This window comes from Buteo buteo, chromosome 4, assembly GCF_964188355.1.
Source record: "Buteo buteo chromosome 4, bButBut1.hap1.1, whole genome shotgun sequence".
In the NCBI taxonomy this organism is placed as follows: domain Eukaryota; kingdom Metazoa; phylum Chordata; class Aves; order Accipitriformes; family Accipitridae; genus Buteo; species Buteo buteo.
Window position 1 is genome coordinate 70,214,093 of NC_134174.1, and position 16,194 is coordinate 70,230,286.

Below are 16,194 nucleotides of genomic sequence, written 5' to 3' on the forward strand. Positions count from 1 at the left end.
CCAGCAGGCGCCTCGGCCGACCTCCAGCCCTTCCGCCGGAAGCCGCGAAGCGCCGCGCGGAACGAGCAGCGGGCGGCAGAAGGCGGGCCCAGCCCGGCCCGGCCCGGCCCCCCCACCCCGGAGGCGGGCGCCGGCCGCGCATGCGTCTGGCTCCCGCGCTCGGCCGGAGGGGCGGTGGGCCGCGTCTCTTAGCGATGAGCCACGCCATGTGCGGGGCCCGGGGGCTGCTGCTGGCCCTGCTGCTGGCGCGGCTGGCCGCCTGGAGCCCCGGCACCCCGCCTGGAGCCGCCGCCGCCGAGATCGCCGCGGGGGCCGCGCGTCGGGCTGCTCCCCGAAGCGAGGAAGCGGCCTTGCGCCGACCCCCCGCCGTCCCGGCCGGCGCCCGGGCCGCCGCCGCCGCCGCCGGTGGGCCCCGCCGCGGTCGCGCCGCCCCGCCGCTCCGCCGCCGCGCCCCGCGGGCAGCCCGCGCTCCGCGCCGCCGCCCCCCCGCCGGCGGCTTCCCCGCCCGGCGCTCGCCGCCCGGCGCCTGCGGCCTGCGCGACCCCGGGGCCGCCGGCTCGTCCCGCCTCTCGGTCGGCAGCAGGTGGGCAGGGGACGGCCTTCCTCCGCTGCCGGCGCCGCCCGGGGGGACCGGGCAGCCGGCGGGAACGGCAGTTCAGCCCCGCTAGTTTGGCTGCCGTGTTTGCCAGGCCTCTCGGACACGGGGGACGGCTTACTTCTGAGCTGAGGGCTTGGAAAGGCTCCCCGTGGCCAGCGCTTCCGTGGCCTAGGTAAAGCCGGGCCTGGTTCCCCTGTGATGAGGCTACCGGCGGCGGGAGCCAGGAAGTCTTATCTTAGGGAAAAAGGACTTTAATATACAATTGGGAGACAGTAAAGCAGTTACAGGCAGCGAGATGCTGTCCGTGAGGAAGGCGGCTTCAGCTATTTGGAGAGTATGACATGTGGGTGAACCCTGGTTTTCCAGACTGCAGTTGTGAGGAGCTGTAACACACAGACACTGAATTTCTTTACCACTTCTTGTTCCAGGGAATTTCAGAGCGATTGCTAAATATAAAAATAGAGTATCCGCAGAGTTACTACAATGACCAGAGAGGCTTTCTGTAATTGATTATCGATGCAAATTGTACAACAATTCGTGTAAGCTGATGAAAAGTAAAGCTGTGTTCTGTTGCTGGTATTTAGTAATGTAGAATATGAAATTATGCAAGAATAGCCTCTTTAACGGTTTGCTGGGGGTTGGGGGACTTGTCTTTGCAGGTCCGTGAATCAAGTGTGTGTGGAAAAATCACTCATGTTCAGAAGTAACACCCCTTATCCTACTGATACCGTTGCTGTCCCTGGTGGACACGATCTGCTCTTCTGTGTGCAGCTGGATGACGGTAAGTAACCTTTCTTTCTACAAATTTAATTCTTAGGTTGCCTCTGCTTATAGAATCTTTTTTTAAACTTACATGTTATAATTGTTACCAAATATTTGGGCTCTTGTAGTTCCAGAGAGACCATAGTGAATCAGGGTCCAATCACCAAAGACAAACAAAAAAAAGATCATTGCACTCAGTTTAAGGATAGGGTCTCTGGCTAAACACAAATCAGCCTTCAGCAATTGCTTCTGTATCTCAGATGCCTGCCTTAGTTTGCTACACTTAGAGCAGCAAATAAGGGTTGATGTTTGAAATATACCACTATTATCCCTTTCAGAAAGTGATTTCTTATCATATTTTGGATTCTTTATTTCTTTATTTCATATTTTCATACTTCTCTGCTGGCAATGATTTTTCTCTGGTAATCATAGACTGTGCCATTAACACTTTTTTTCCTCTTTCTGCTTTCCACATTGTACTTCATTTGACTGATTTGACATCCAACTCCCTGGCATTCATTGCACTTCACTAGGGTCTCACATGTGAACACTTACCATTTTCTCATTTGAGTCTTTTGCCTGGGAGTTTTGTCCCACAGTCCCATCTGCTTCAGGCTCAGGAGGTTATCTGGTGCAACAACTAGTCAAAACAGGCGTAGCTTCCTATTATCTAGTCCTGCGTTCAGCTCTTCACAGATGTTGCCTGAATGTTTTGCATACAGGGAAGAGCAAAGAAACAATGAGAGCCTCATAGTACGTAGTATGATAGGTGGTAATGCTAGAACTTCACCCATTCCAGTTTGCAGTAGGTCTCAGAGTAAACATGAATTTTGATGAGGGTTTAACCACAGCTGAAAGTGCCATCAGGCTCCTGGGTATTCCAGCCTGTAACTTGGAACTAGCTAAATTTTATCCTTTTCCCACACTACCCATAGTATTTATTATAAAAATAGGTTTAGAAGGATTCTGAATTTGTAATCTCATGCAAAGGAAGGATCGTCTGTGTCCAGATTGATGGCACCGGATTTTTCTGGCCATTTAATATTTGGGTCCCATATCTGTCAACATGATTAGGCCTACTGAACAAGCCCTAGACATTTGATGGCACGTGTACATTGGGTGTAGCACACCTGGGAACAACAGGATTCACTGCTCACATGGCCCTTGCCTTTTCTGTGCTTGTTGTTGGAAGAACATCTGGGGAAGACTTTATCTGGGATCACCTGAAGGATGATAAAGTTTTATGGTAGAAACAGCCTTCTCCCCTTTGGCCTTCCCCAAGGAAATATAGAAATGTGTGTGTTCTCATCAACTGATTGTGAAAGAAGCCTTTGCAGAATGAATGGTGACATGAGCTACCACTGCTAGAAATACAATCAAGCCTGCTCCAGAGGGCCTTCTGGAAAGGGGCAAGTGGGAACAGGCTTTGAACCTAATGAATTATCGTGGCCAGTAACAAAGAGATTGTGATGCACAAGTTGACTTCACCCCGTTGAAACTATTGCTAGCAGCTACCAGGGTAGTGCTCAAGTTTTACTAATAATTCTTTACGATAATTCTAAAAGGTGCAGGGTTTTTTCTTCCTCTGCTTGTCACTAATGGCTCTTTCCGTGACTGCCCTCATTCTTTCTTGACTGCAGTACTCTGTTTCAGCTGTCTTTCCTGAAGTGTAAAGCATCCTTTGCTTCAACCAGTCATCTTTCTTGCCTATTTGTCTGATGATTGTCATCCTTAAATTGATTTATTTTTCTACTTTTTTCTACTGTTGTTCTCCATCTGTTAGCTGTTCAAAACTCTGGTACGCCTGTAACCTCGATAGCTCATCACACCCAATCTTCTCGACAGCTCATCACACCCAATCTTCTCTTTCTTTTGTGCCCTCTGTGGCCCTTTCTTCCTTTTTTCCCAGTACTGTCTTGTGCTAAGGGTGGAGTTTCACATATGTCTAAAACTGATTTTGGACTGTATTGATACTAAACCGGAGCAGCGTGACTACATTAGGTGACCACATCCCTAACAGTTCTTTTGTCTAATGATCACATAGCTGACTGAGTCAGGCAGTCTTGCTGATCCAACTGACAATTCATTAAGAAGAGATCAGTTCTCAGGGACAATTGGAAATGCTGTGTATTTTCAAAATACTTAAAGTACTTTTAAAAGCATTCTTATTTCATATAGTTGCTCCTCAAGATACCTGCAAAGGCTAAAGAAAAAGTTGTTGTTAGGAGAATATTGCTGCTATTTCCGCTTCTAAATCAGTGGAGGAACTAATATGAGTGCATTTTAAAGTTACAAGAATCATTATCCATGAGCCTGACTCCTGTTTTGTTTTATTTTAAAGTTTGTCTGGTTTCAGACAAATTAAATTGTCTGAAATTCTTTTTTGCATTTTTCTACAAGATTAAATAGCCTTTAGTAGCTAGTGTGCTTTCTTGAACAAACTACACTATGAACAAATTATATGTCTTTTCTCTGAAAACTTAAGCAGTTTGGATATCTTAAGGTTTGATGCAGAAGGCCTTTTCTTCCAGTTTTTAGGTACATTTACATTATGTAATATTGTTAATCTGCAATAGCAAGTATTCAGCTTTGATAATAGAAGAGTACATAAAGAACTACATTGCAAAGAAAAAAAATGTTTGTGAGTAGCACAACTACCAATGTTTTCTTTTTTCAGTCTGGTGATTATACCCTCAAGTGAATAATAAGAAAGCTCCTCTGTGCACCTATTTTTGTGAACCTTGTAGGAGCTTAATACTCCTTTGGCCTTTATCTTCTTAAAAGATTTAGTTGACTGCTTGACTAATGCTGTGTTCAGATATAAAAAAGCTTTTATTTCTGCTTGCTCCTCTGTACATCTGAGGATCTGCTCTGCCCTTGAACAGCAGAACTACATTGAGAGCTTAAGTTCATTTGGTTTTGCTTGTTTTTTTTTTCTCTCCCCCCAAACCTACTAGACTACCTAAATTCTGTATTACTGTAATCGAGGATACTGCCACTCACTCCTGTTGTTGGTATGATCCATAGTCCTTGAACCGTGTAAGATGTTTTATTTGGATGTATTAAAAAGTTTATTGTTTGAACAAGTCCATTAGGATGATTTTACATAGTATGTTCTTAATAATTTGCCATTTTATGACATAGTGTTTTAGCAGTAATAATTTAATACATTATAACATTGTAACCATACTGAATACCACTGGGTCAGGAGGGCATCACTGTGGGATACCAATAGAAAGCCTGGGGGTTTTTTAGGATGCCTATTCTCTAGTCATACTTATTTTGAGTTTTACCAACCTTAAGTATTTTGAATCCATTTAATGTTGCTTTTAGTGAACTCATGTATTGGTAGTGTTTTGTCATTAAAATGTCATGTGTGTCTAATTTGAGCATCTTGCAGAAATTAGAGCACATATTAAGATAGTTGTCTTACGCAGTTTTCATGCTTTTTGGAAAATCACATTTGTGTATTAACACCTTTTTCCCATGAAACAGTACAAACTAGTACTAATGATATCCTGTTCATAGCTCATATTAGTCCGCTAGCAGTGTTACTATGGATTAATTAATATAAAGCGCTATCTAACTTATAATTACTGAAGGTGTTCCTTTTAAAAATATTGGCACGATATTTACTTTTTCTTAGATCTGTCTTTTCTAGTAATTTGTTATTGGCAGATTTTTTTTTCTTTTTTCAACCTTTAGCAAAGCTGAACTATTTCCAACAGCCACAGGATATCAAAGAATCTGATTTTTGTAAGTTCTTAGAGAAGTATGGCAAACACTCTTTCTTAGCACCGTCAGAAGTCCAGCCTTCATTCTCTGCCTTTTACAGGGTGAGTTGAAAGATACACTTTTATTAAAGCTGTCTTTAATGAGATCTAATGAAAACAGATTGCAACATTCTTATTTTTCTACCCATAATCCATATTATCTCTCAGTTCTTTTCATTCCTTATTGTGTAAAAAGTTTCTGATTAGTTTTCTTATATTTAAAAGTTTGGACAATCCTTTAGACAAAACTGGGTGTACACTAAGGAGAGGTATAAATTTGCCTCTGTTCCCTGATGATGTTGTTGCCGAAATCCGGAATAAAACTCCTTAACAGCAATGAGAAGTTAAGAAGCAGGCACTCCTTTATTACAGCGCTGGGCACACAGGGGATCACTCCACCTAGTGTGTGCACCTGTCTGGTTTAATTGTGCAGGTTAAATACACACCTGTTATACATATTCACTAAATTTCTGGGAAACGTCATACATAATCATCAACTGTCCGATAAATCATTAGCATATGTAAATGTCCCTTTACGCGGGTGCTGTGAAGTCTCTGGTGGTCTTCAGAAGCCCTCTGGTGGTCTTCCATAGTCTTCTTCACTTTGTCCGATAGTTGACCTCTCTTACATGATTCTGCACAGTACGATTTTCGCCATCATGTATTAGATTACATAAAAAGTACATTCAATGTTAATTCTTAAATTTAACATTTCTAGTGATTGGCCCTCAGTCACACCACCTTATCAATATTCTTATACTAAAACATTCATTGGTTAATCTTACTTAATTCCACTAACTGGAATCTTGATCAAAGTGGGGTTTCTAAGCAACAGAACTAAGGTCCATAACAATCTCTCTTAGTTTCTTAGGACAAAACACTACAAACTAACAAATCGGTCAAAGTTTCTATGGCTAACTAATTTTAGACAATACTTATTCTTTTATGATTGTATACAGCACATTTTGTATGTTCCTAAGTTTCCATGACTATATTGTGAGCTTCAAACTCCTATGTTCTACAATCTTTACCCTTTTAATCAAACCCAGCTTATATAAAATCAACTTTTATCAAAGTATTTGTAACAATGTCATCACCTTGCGCTTGGCCTTAGTATTCCACAGTCACTTTGTGATTTCTCCAAATTGTCTTTTCAGGCTGGTGATCCAATCCTAATCTACTTTGATTCATCATCTGTACTGAGCACGCTTAGACAGCCAGTAAAAATGGGAGCCAGTGGACTTTGTGTTGATGGAAATCCTGCTGGTTAGTAAAGGGGGAAGAACTTCTTAGGGTGGTTTGCTTCTCTTTTATCTGTTGTCATGTCTTAACTCAGGCTTCCTGGACAGTAAAAGTACAAGCTGTACTCGGATTTTTGCCAACTTGAGCAAGAGCTGCATTACTGACCCTGCCCTAGATGCGGCCTCCTACTACCGTGACTTCACTGTGCTAAAGGTGCATGTCATATTTCTTCCTTTTGCTCAGCAACTTATTTGCTTGACTTTCCATTGCCTTTCATTGCAACTGCAGCTAACTGGAAAACTAAAGGTCATCTGGTATGTCATCCCTGATCTCCTGATTGTGAAGGCCTTCTTGCTGGAAATCCTTTTAAAAATGTCATGATTGGTGATAATCCCTCAATTCAAACCACTTTCCAATAAACTTCAGTTATTAGCAAATTCTTAATGCATTTAACAGGTACTTCATAGTTTTAATGGTTTAACCAGAACTCTCTCGCATTTTAAACAGGCTGTTTATCAAAGTATTTCTATCTGTTCCATCAACTTGATCAACCAAGCAATGCATGTTCTTAGTAAAGAATGAGGATTTGTTTTACACAATATGTTATCTCTAAAATCATACTGAAGGCCAGTTATCAATATTAGCTTTGTTTACATTCATAGATTGAATTCCATATCAATTTCTCCATTATTTATCCTGACCATAATTTCAAAATAACTGATTTATTGTTCTGGGTTCATCATGCTGGTCTTACTGAATGTTAACATGAAAATATCTCCTCTCACCTTATAGAGTTTCTCTGGTGTTCCAAGACAAAACAGCAGTGCAAATATTAGCACCTTGTTAAGGCTAATGACTCAATTTACCCTTATGTTGGAAATCTAAATCTTACATAACTGTAGTAGAGTGTCTTCTATTGATCAAATTTAACTCATGTTTTCAGGTCTTTCTTTGTCACTGTGGTCAAAATTTAATTTTTCCTTAAATGGAAGCTGAATTAATTACTTGATTCCTGAAGTGGGAGCTACAGGAATGGATCAAAGATGCTGATATTTTAAAGTATCTGCATTCTGCAGGTCATGAGCAGGGCCAAGAACAAAATTTGTCTTCCAATGTTCTAAAAATGCTTTCTGTGGATTATGTGTGTGATTGCTAGATCACGAATTGATGGCAAGTTTTACACATCTGGAATAAACAAAGTAATTTTTGTCAATATAATATGTAGGCTCTCTTTTAGTGATGGTTTCATGACTTCAGGCACTTGCAAATCTAGAAAATAACTTGGTTTTTTGGTGTTGATTTGTTTGTTTTCCCCAGGTCCCAATTAATGACAACATTGTGCAGTCCATGAAGGTCAGTCTCTATTGCCAGTGAAAATAATTTCTGCTTCTGAAATAAAACATATCTGGAATCTTAGGCATTCATAGTAATGCCTGTGGGTTGGGAACTTGGGAGAATGGGAATGTTCTGTGTCTGAAACAAGACTTTTTTTGGACAAAAGTGTGACATTATAGAAGAAAAAACCCAGGGCTATAAGGAAAGGTGTACTTTTAAATGAATGGGCATAGATAGGCCTGGAGCCAGGGAGAGACTTGTTTTCTTAGAAAAAAAAAAGGGGCCTCTGGAGCAGGGTGATGTGTCCACAGAACACAGCTACAGCAGGAAGGTAAATCTGACTTGGATGGAAAAGCGGTGGAAAAGAGTAAGAAAGGCATACTCCTTTTAAACAATTGCTAATTCTTGATATGCTTACTGTCTCCAGGTAAAGGTCACTGCAGTCGCTCCACCTGGAGCTCCCCACATGAAAGACAACACATGTAACAATGTTGTTTCAGAGGTATCTGAATCTTCTCTCCTTTGGGCAGCTCAACACTAGCTTAAAGTCATTGCCCTATTACCTCACTCTGCCTTTGATTCTTCTCTGAATTGGACTTTCAGGTGATCTATGAGATAGAATTCAGTGGCACACATGGGATTCAGAGTGTTTCTGTCCGCTTCAAAGTGAGCAACATCTCTGAGAACTGGGGATCCTCTCTGCAGCAGCACTTCACTTTGCACTTCTGGGTCAGTGCCTCCATCTTCCCTGGGCTCCTACCAAGTTTGTAGTCTGTAGTTTGTGACCCAGTTTTGTACAGATGAGATGTGAAAAGATTAGAGCAATGTCACTGTGGTATGGTAGTACCAGAACCCTGGGATACAGCTGGTAGAAGAAGGAGAGGACACTGCTCTGGTCTCAAATAAACCATGTTAGTAGAAAAACTCAGGCTCACTGCAAGCATGCAGTCTTGTACATCACGAGTTTGAAAGGTCTGATTATTTTTATCTGACTATTTTTTACTGTTTTGATTTTGTTTGGGTTTTTTTTTTTGGGGGGGGGGAGAAAGGCAGAGGATGACATCAGTGTCATCAGCATGGCCTTCTGAAGGAAAAGGTTGGAGCTGGTGCTATATCTGAGGTGTTTGGTGTTTGTGAACAAAGTTGCTAAATTTATTCCAGGTACTTATTTTAACTTTGCCCATGCAGTGGGGAAAAAAAGTTTCTTTGGGGGGCTTGGAAATCTGGGAAATATTGATGTGTGTTGAAGTTCATATAAACCCTGTTCCATAGAGGCAATGTAAAGTGGGATAAGTGGTGACCTCAGGGGTTGCTAAGTGCAGCGCAAACTTGCTGAAGTTACCCCCAGAGGCTCTCCCCATAAAACAATTTAGAAGTGCAATCTGCCACTCAGAGTTGGGGTCAAGGCAGTGTTTGTTTTGCAGATCATCTGTAGAATTGCCCAGACTGGTATGTTCACTTCCTTAGAGACAAATGCTGAGCAACAGGAATTCATTGTCTCAAGAACTGTCCTGGTAGTATCCACATTTCAGAGTGCTGACATTTAGTTTTTTACCTCCTGGACTGCAGATGAACTTGCCGGGTTAGAAAGACGATGTGGAAACAAATAATGGAGGTTTTAGTAGTGCATAATATTCAGTCATTCAAAAAATGGGTTACATTTACATTTTTGAGAATGTGAATTTGATCTTCTAAGGTGAATGGATCTCATTGGTGCTAATGTTTTCCTCTTCCTTTCCTTCTTCCCTTTGCCTCTTTGTAGACCAGGACTCTTTCTCATATGTTGCCTAGAAGTGGAAACCCTGGCTATATCACTGGAGCACCAGTGTTGATTGCAAACAGTGGTGCCATGCAGCATGTATCCTTTTTCTGCTATCAAGTTTTATTTATCACTGGGTTTATTGACTTCTGGTATTCTACTGTCTGGACTTTTGAGATTCTACCTTTACCTGTGAGGGCATACCTCGGTATTATGTTGCAGCCATCAGCAGGCCTTTTGGTCATGACTGAATTCTAGTCCTGTGATAGGGATAAGGAGGAATGTGGGGTGAGAGGACTGTTAAATACAAGTTGGGTGTCCTATATTGTCTGTTTATGCTTTTGTTTGGCTTCTTGACATGCAGTCTGACAGATGAGCATTTTACGGAGCGAAGGTGATGGAAGTTGCTCACAGTTCATCAGACACACAGTACAATTTGGAAGAAATATGAGGACAGACTGCAGGCTCAGGTAATAAGACACTCTGCAGTCATCCTTCCTGACGCATTTAGAAGGTGTGAACTCGCTTAGCACATTTTTCCGTAGTCTCTCATGCACTGCTGTGGAGCCTAGGTCCTTCCCTGAGGTCACTCAATGGGTCTCTACAGATCTTTCATATATTCCTAAGAGGACTTCAATGTCAGAGAGATGGCGTACCTCTAGAACAATCTGAACATTGTGAAGGTCTTCTGGGACATTTTGAGGCTGTAGTCTGGCAGCATGTCTTGGGCAAGTGTAGAGTTTGTATTTGAGGAGTGAATTATAATGGAACCTTAAAAAGTGATTGTTTTGATGATTTGGGTCATTCTTTTGTTGGTGACAGGGCAGGTATATGATCACTGATGTGATAAGATGGCTAAAGAGCTGTCAGTTTTCCTTATCATGCGTTACCCTGCCATGTTCTTCTCCCCTCTCATTGCGGAGAGGATGGAAACTGCATCCATTTAATACCAATACTTCTGTCGTGATTCTGTTCACTCATTACAAGAGTGGAAGAAATACTCATTACAAAGGAAGGATGTTGATAGCATTTTTTTTCTGTCCTGGAAATCATTTTGTCAAAGCTGTTATTTTTCTCATTTCCAGCCTTTCCCCAATACTGGAAGAAAGTAACTGTAGTTACATCCAGCAGAAGTCATACGAGGCTTTTCAGGGGATGAACAGAGCAGAGGACCTTGCTATAACTGGTAGTGCTCATTCAGCCCAGGCAGAAGAGTGGACAACCATTCTGATTCAGAAGTGCAGTGTGCAGGTAATATGAACCCAAAAGCATCAGCTCTGAATATTTTTCCTTTCATATCTTTGTATTGCCCTGGGGAAGCGTGGGCATGGGAAAAAAAGAACCAGCTTGTTTATCTGGGCTTATTTTCTTTGTGTGATGACCCACTGACTCTCAAGGGTCTTCATGCCTGTAAGCAGTCATTCTTATTATGGTTCATATTATTAGGATACTTACTAAACAAAAAAACCCCAACCCTGACAGATTTAATCTCTTGGATCTTGTTTCTGCTATTTAAATGGGCAAAAAGAATTTTATACTGAATCCGGTGTTGCATTACTTAGTTTGCTGACGGCCTTCTAGAAATAATACTACCTGGTTACTTCCTATTAACTGTTTTTATAATTATCATCCTTTCTGATTTTCCAGTTTCTAGGGATATTTATATATTATCTAATAAGGGTAAAAGTTTGCAATCCAAGTACTTACGGAGGAGGGAAATTCTATTTTAATAATTATTAATCTGTCAGGAGATGGCCTAATAGAATGCAAAATCCAAGTGGTAGAGCTGAGACAAATTCTGTTTGGAAATGAGATGACAGTGAGATGGATATAGCTCTAAAATGGACAGCTGACCTGACCAGAAATTATGGGGTTAGTGCTGAAGTGACTGATTCAGGTTCTGTGACCTATGCTATCCAAAATACTAGACTTTGACCATCACGGTCCTTTTTCACCTTTAAAATACTATATTAAGATGTTTGGGGTATATTTTATTTTCAGGCTGTGAATTGCACTTCCTGTTGCATGGTTCCTGTGACCCTGGAGATACAGATATTGTGGACGAAGGTGGGCCTCCTGTCCAACCCACAAGCTCAAATACTGGGTGCACGGTACTTTTATCAGTGTCACCCCCTGAAGGTATGGAATTTATAACTCCTCCCTCACACACAGAGGTAATTAAGTGGGATTCACAGGTTATATAAGAACCAAGGAATCAAATGGTCTTGATATTACTGAGTTGAGATTTACTGAACTTTAGCAGTGGTCTGGCTGCAATGGCAAGAGTTTGTATTTACAGCTTTGCAGAGGAAGGTGGGTTTATGATCTTATCAGTGCTGTCCTCAATCAGTTGTACAACTGGAAAAGGTACCTTCTTTCCAAACCCAAACCACCTTCTGCCACTTAAGGACTCAAACTTTAAACTTTTAATTATGCTTGGTATAAAGTTGTAGTTACAAACATTCAATAACTACATGTTTATCTAGTTGTCTCTTAAAGTCTTGATATGGATTCCGAGTTGATTAATATTTCATAGACTCCGTAGCATGCTGATAGTCTGTGCGAGAAGATATTTCTATTCTTCTAGGGGTTCTGAAATCACCAACAAGTAGCTGAGGAAGAGGCTAATGCTGATGGCAGCAGATTTGAAGAATTAGGGAGAAAGGTTGTAAGCCAGAAGGCAGGTTTCTAAGAGAAGATTACGTGATGGAAACATTCAGGGTCAGGTTGGACGGGGCTCTGAGCAACCTGATCTAGTTGAAGATGTCCCTGCTCATTGTAGGGCTGTTGGACTAGACGACCTTTAAAGGTCCTTTCCAACCCAAACCATTCTGTGATTCTATGATGTCAGCAGGAAGGTGGAGCTAACAGCTCTGCAAAGGAGAATGAGTAGTCTTTCAAGCATATGTCAGTGGATCCCATTTTGGTGCGAGGCTGGATTCTTGGCATCACAGAGTCCTTTGGGCAGCACATGTATTTCAAGGCTTATACTTCTCTGCAAGGGCTTTAGGGGGAGCAGCTGACACCTGCCCATGGCGTTCTCATGGCAGTGAGGTATGACATGGCAAGTGTCTGTCTGATGTGTTACTACTCTTTGAACTTCAGACTCAGTCTAAATGAGATTTTACATCACTTGTTTGGATGTGTCTCATGGTACCTCGTCGTCTTCCCTTCTTGCAATGTATGTGAAAAGCACGTGATAGGAAATTGTTCACCTTCTAAAACACATGTTGCCCTGAGGCAAACTGACACCCCAGCCCCATGAAAGTATCTTCTAAATCTGAGCTGTTACATGGCTCCATTAACAAAACTCCTGTCTGAGGAGGAAGACTTGCATTCCTAGTAAAAGTGCAGGGTGCATATCCCTCCCTAAGGATTAGCCAGTCAAGAACTATGAGATTCAGATTTCATCTGCTTGAGCAACTGATGCTAGTTACTTCAGAGCTGTAAGGTATATTGCAAAACAAGTTATAAGAAAGCAAGTTTCTGGCAGCAAGAAAAAAACACACCATTAAAATTAGTACTGACTTAATCAGTGGCAATCCACAAGTTAGGGTTGTTAGTAAAGACATTTTAGCAAAGGAACCAGTCGGTACCATACCCAGCAGTTAAGAACTGCGGCCATTTGTAAGCATATCGGTGAGATCACCAATGTGTGCTGTATATTGCTTTTCTTTTACATTATGTCACTTCCCAGTTTTAGCCTACAGATTCTCTATCCAGGAACTATGCATTCTTTAGAGAAAACCTTTTCCTTTAGACCACACTGTGTCACTGGACAGTTGCCTTAGTGACTGACCAGAAAACACAGAACCCAGGAAAGACATCCCATTTTCTACACCCATCCACAATATCTGGTCACAGTTGTATTTGGACTTCCCAAAAATACAAGACAGTTTTAAATGATGTAGAGCTATATGGGAGCATGCTGGAAGTTGCTTGTGGCTGCTTTCTGCCAGCTGTTGAGGAGGGGTTGTGTATGGGGTTTTTTTCCCCACTGAGCTCTCTGACTTTAAGGCAGATTTTGAAGGTCCAGACACAAAGCCAAAATCATTTTGAGGCTTCCTGTCGACTAAGGCAATTGTGCCTGTTATGTGTTTACTCATTGATAGGAGAACTTATATCCATCAGGAGTGAAGGGGAAATTCTAACTGTAACTGCTCAGCAGTGGTAATTTGTGACTGAGGAATGATCTGGCACAGAGGGCAACAAGGCCCAGCTGCAAGAAGGTGTTAAACTGCCTGGAAGCAGGAATGCCAGAGACATACTCCTTGCAAGGGAGTGAAGTTTCCCTTGGTGATAAGAAACAGCCTCAGCATTGTCTTGTAGCCATCCTGGAATGGGAATGCTCAGGGGCCACTTTTGGGCAGCCAAGCTGGGCTGGGGGATGGACCTGCAGTCGGGCTGAGGTGCCCCATGCTGACGGTCTTCAGATTGGTGCTGGTGCAGGCGTACCTAAGGAATCTCCTCATGAAGCATCTTTACAGACTCCATGTAAAACCATGTGTTGTGGTAGGACTGTGGCCAATGCATTGTTCATTACATTTTTCTTTTATATTTAAGCACAAAAGTGTTTTTAATTTGCCTCTAGAAATACCACAAAAATTCCCCAACAAGAGTCTCAGTATTTTTCTCTTAAGAGTCATGAATTCTGTCTTGGAGCTTTTTTGAATGCTTTCTGCACAACTTTGCTCTAAAGGCAATCTTCCCAATTTGGAAGTGAATGAGGTGGTGATTTCAGAGATGAGTTTAAACCAGTGCAAACACAGAAGGTATGCTGCCAGTAGATTCCCTCTCTTGAGGTTAGCATGAAGAGCTGGGAAGCCAGGGCAGGGAGTGAGGTTGCTCTTTTGGCAGCAGCATGGTCTTAAATCAGCCCAAGCTAGCCATGAAACTCCACATAGCTCCAGGAGTGAGTGTATTAGTTGTCTTACAGCATTCTGTTGAAACAGAAAGGAACTGAGGCCTTAGAAGTTCAGTCCCCTGTTCCATCTTTACCAACTGGCCTACCAATCTGTCTCCTTTCTGAAACAATATCCTAAAATGTGAGAAATAAATTCAGTGTTGTATTGGGTCCCTGCTTTATTTTATTGATATTTTATTGAAAGGATCAAATCTTTTGGCAGTCCTATCTATTTCTGGCAGCAATCATCTGTTCAAAGGGCCAGGTGGTCTTATCTTACATAAAATATCTAATCTTAGAAAAAATAAAGCTAGCTTTGCTTCTGTTCTTATTACCAACTAGCTGATACGTCTTTCCTCTGAATAGAAGGCTTACTTGGGCAAAGCTTGAGCCACTGCTTCCATTCTGGAGATCTGTAACATACGATGCACAGTAGCTACTGATCTTTCCTGAGACCCGTGCCCTCAATTTACCTGCTAAGTATCAATGTTAGGGAAGAGGAGTTACTCCACTAAAAAATATATCTGGAACACTGAACTCCTGCCATCCTAAAGACATCTTGCTTGCCAGTCATCTACAGTGGGTCTCCATTAGCAGATTGAGGAGGGATGTATCTTTTGTATTAAGCTTGCTAAACTCTTCATGCTTTCCTTCTTGTTACAGCTACTAAGCACAAGCAGGGTACCTTTGACAACTGTTGTTACCTTCACTGACATGACGGAATGGCCAGAACCTCCACGAGGCCAGCCCCAAATGCACTGGAAACTCCCATTTGACATCTTTTTCCCATTCAAGGTGGCACTGAATTTGGAAAGAAGTTATAGAGGTGATCTGGCTGGCTATTTTTTGTTGATTCTAATAATGTCTAGTATTCTCTGCTTTTGAAAAGTCACATAGATGGGGCCTGTACTTAAAGTTCAGTAAGTGAATTGATACATTCAGAAAATGTTCCAGACCATAGACTTTTCTCCTCAGGTTCTTATACTGTGCCTATGATACCTGTATGCCTTCTGTTAGTGGATTAAGCCACATGACTAGCTTCTGTCCTGTGTCCTCTCATGCCCCTATTCTGTGTATGTACCATCTGTGAACCTCACTGCAGTGAAACTCTTGAGAGATGGAGGGATCAAGAGATGTTGCATTAATGAGGAACAAGGAGGAGGACGTTAAAATGACCGTTCCATGTTCCCAGAAACCAAGAGTGCTTTGTAAACATAGGAGTATGGAGAGAGGTTCAAATCCAAGGATTTTGGAGCTGCATTCAGTCATCTTCCTGTTGGAGAAGCACCTGATTTTTCTACATTAAACTAACTGAACATCTAAAATACAGGAGTCCTCCCAGGTGACCTGAATTATTATTTTATGAGTAAACATATCTGCTAGTCATCTTTCACCTGCCCTTGTTACTTGACAACCATACCTCTGTGACAGTTTTTGACTCTTATTTTTCTATGTCTTTTCAAATACAGATATTCAATTGAAATTTTCATGTTTTAGTGACTGTTTACGTTAGCAATAGTGTTACACAAAGCAAAGTAATTGTAAATGTCCCATCCTCTAAAATATAATTGAATTTTAGTTGTTTGTCATGACAGCTTCCTTCCTGATTTTCTTTTTTTCTTGAAGAAACAGGCCCAAATGTGGTTTTTCCTAGATAAGAAACATTCTCCTGTGGCTCCAGATAGGAACTGGACTGATAATGATAGCCACTGAAATTCTAGGTGGCACATCAGAGTGAGTTGTGAACAGCCCTAAAGAAAAAAAAATATTTTAGGAAGAATTTGTAGATGTATTATGAGACTGAAGCTTACTGCAATCCCTT

The 16,194-nt window shown here is 41.7% G+C and overlaps 1 protein-coding gene across 2 annotated transcripts; it reads left to right on the forward strand.

Moving 5' to 3' along the window:
- Window positions 1-115: 115 nt before the first annotated feature.
- On the forward strand, window positions 116-15,961 carry TCTN3 (tectonic family member 3). Of its 2 annotated transcripts, none has more exons than XM_075026674.1 (13): window positions 116-583; window positions 1,258-1,379; window positions 5,066-5,196; window positions 6,291-6,399; window positions 6,470-6,588; window positions 7,693-7,728; window positions 8,138-8,212; window positions 8,314-8,439; window positions 9,473-9,568; window positions 9,842-9,939; window positions 10,555-10,720; window positions 11,471-11,608; window positions 15,036-15,961. In XM_075026674.1, exons 1-13 carry the CDS (start codon window positions 141-143, stop codon window positions 15,255-15,257), a joined length of 1,881 nt encoding a protein of 626 aa, XP_074882775.1. In that variant the 5' UTR covers window positions 116-140; the 3' UTR covers window positions 15,258-15,961. The 2 variants fall into 2 exon arrangements, with proteins under 2 accessions (XP_074882775.1, XP_074882776.1); XM_075026675.1 differs by having other exon boundaries at window positions 125-405.
- The last annotated feature ends 233 nt before the right edge of the window (window positions 15,962-16,194 follow it).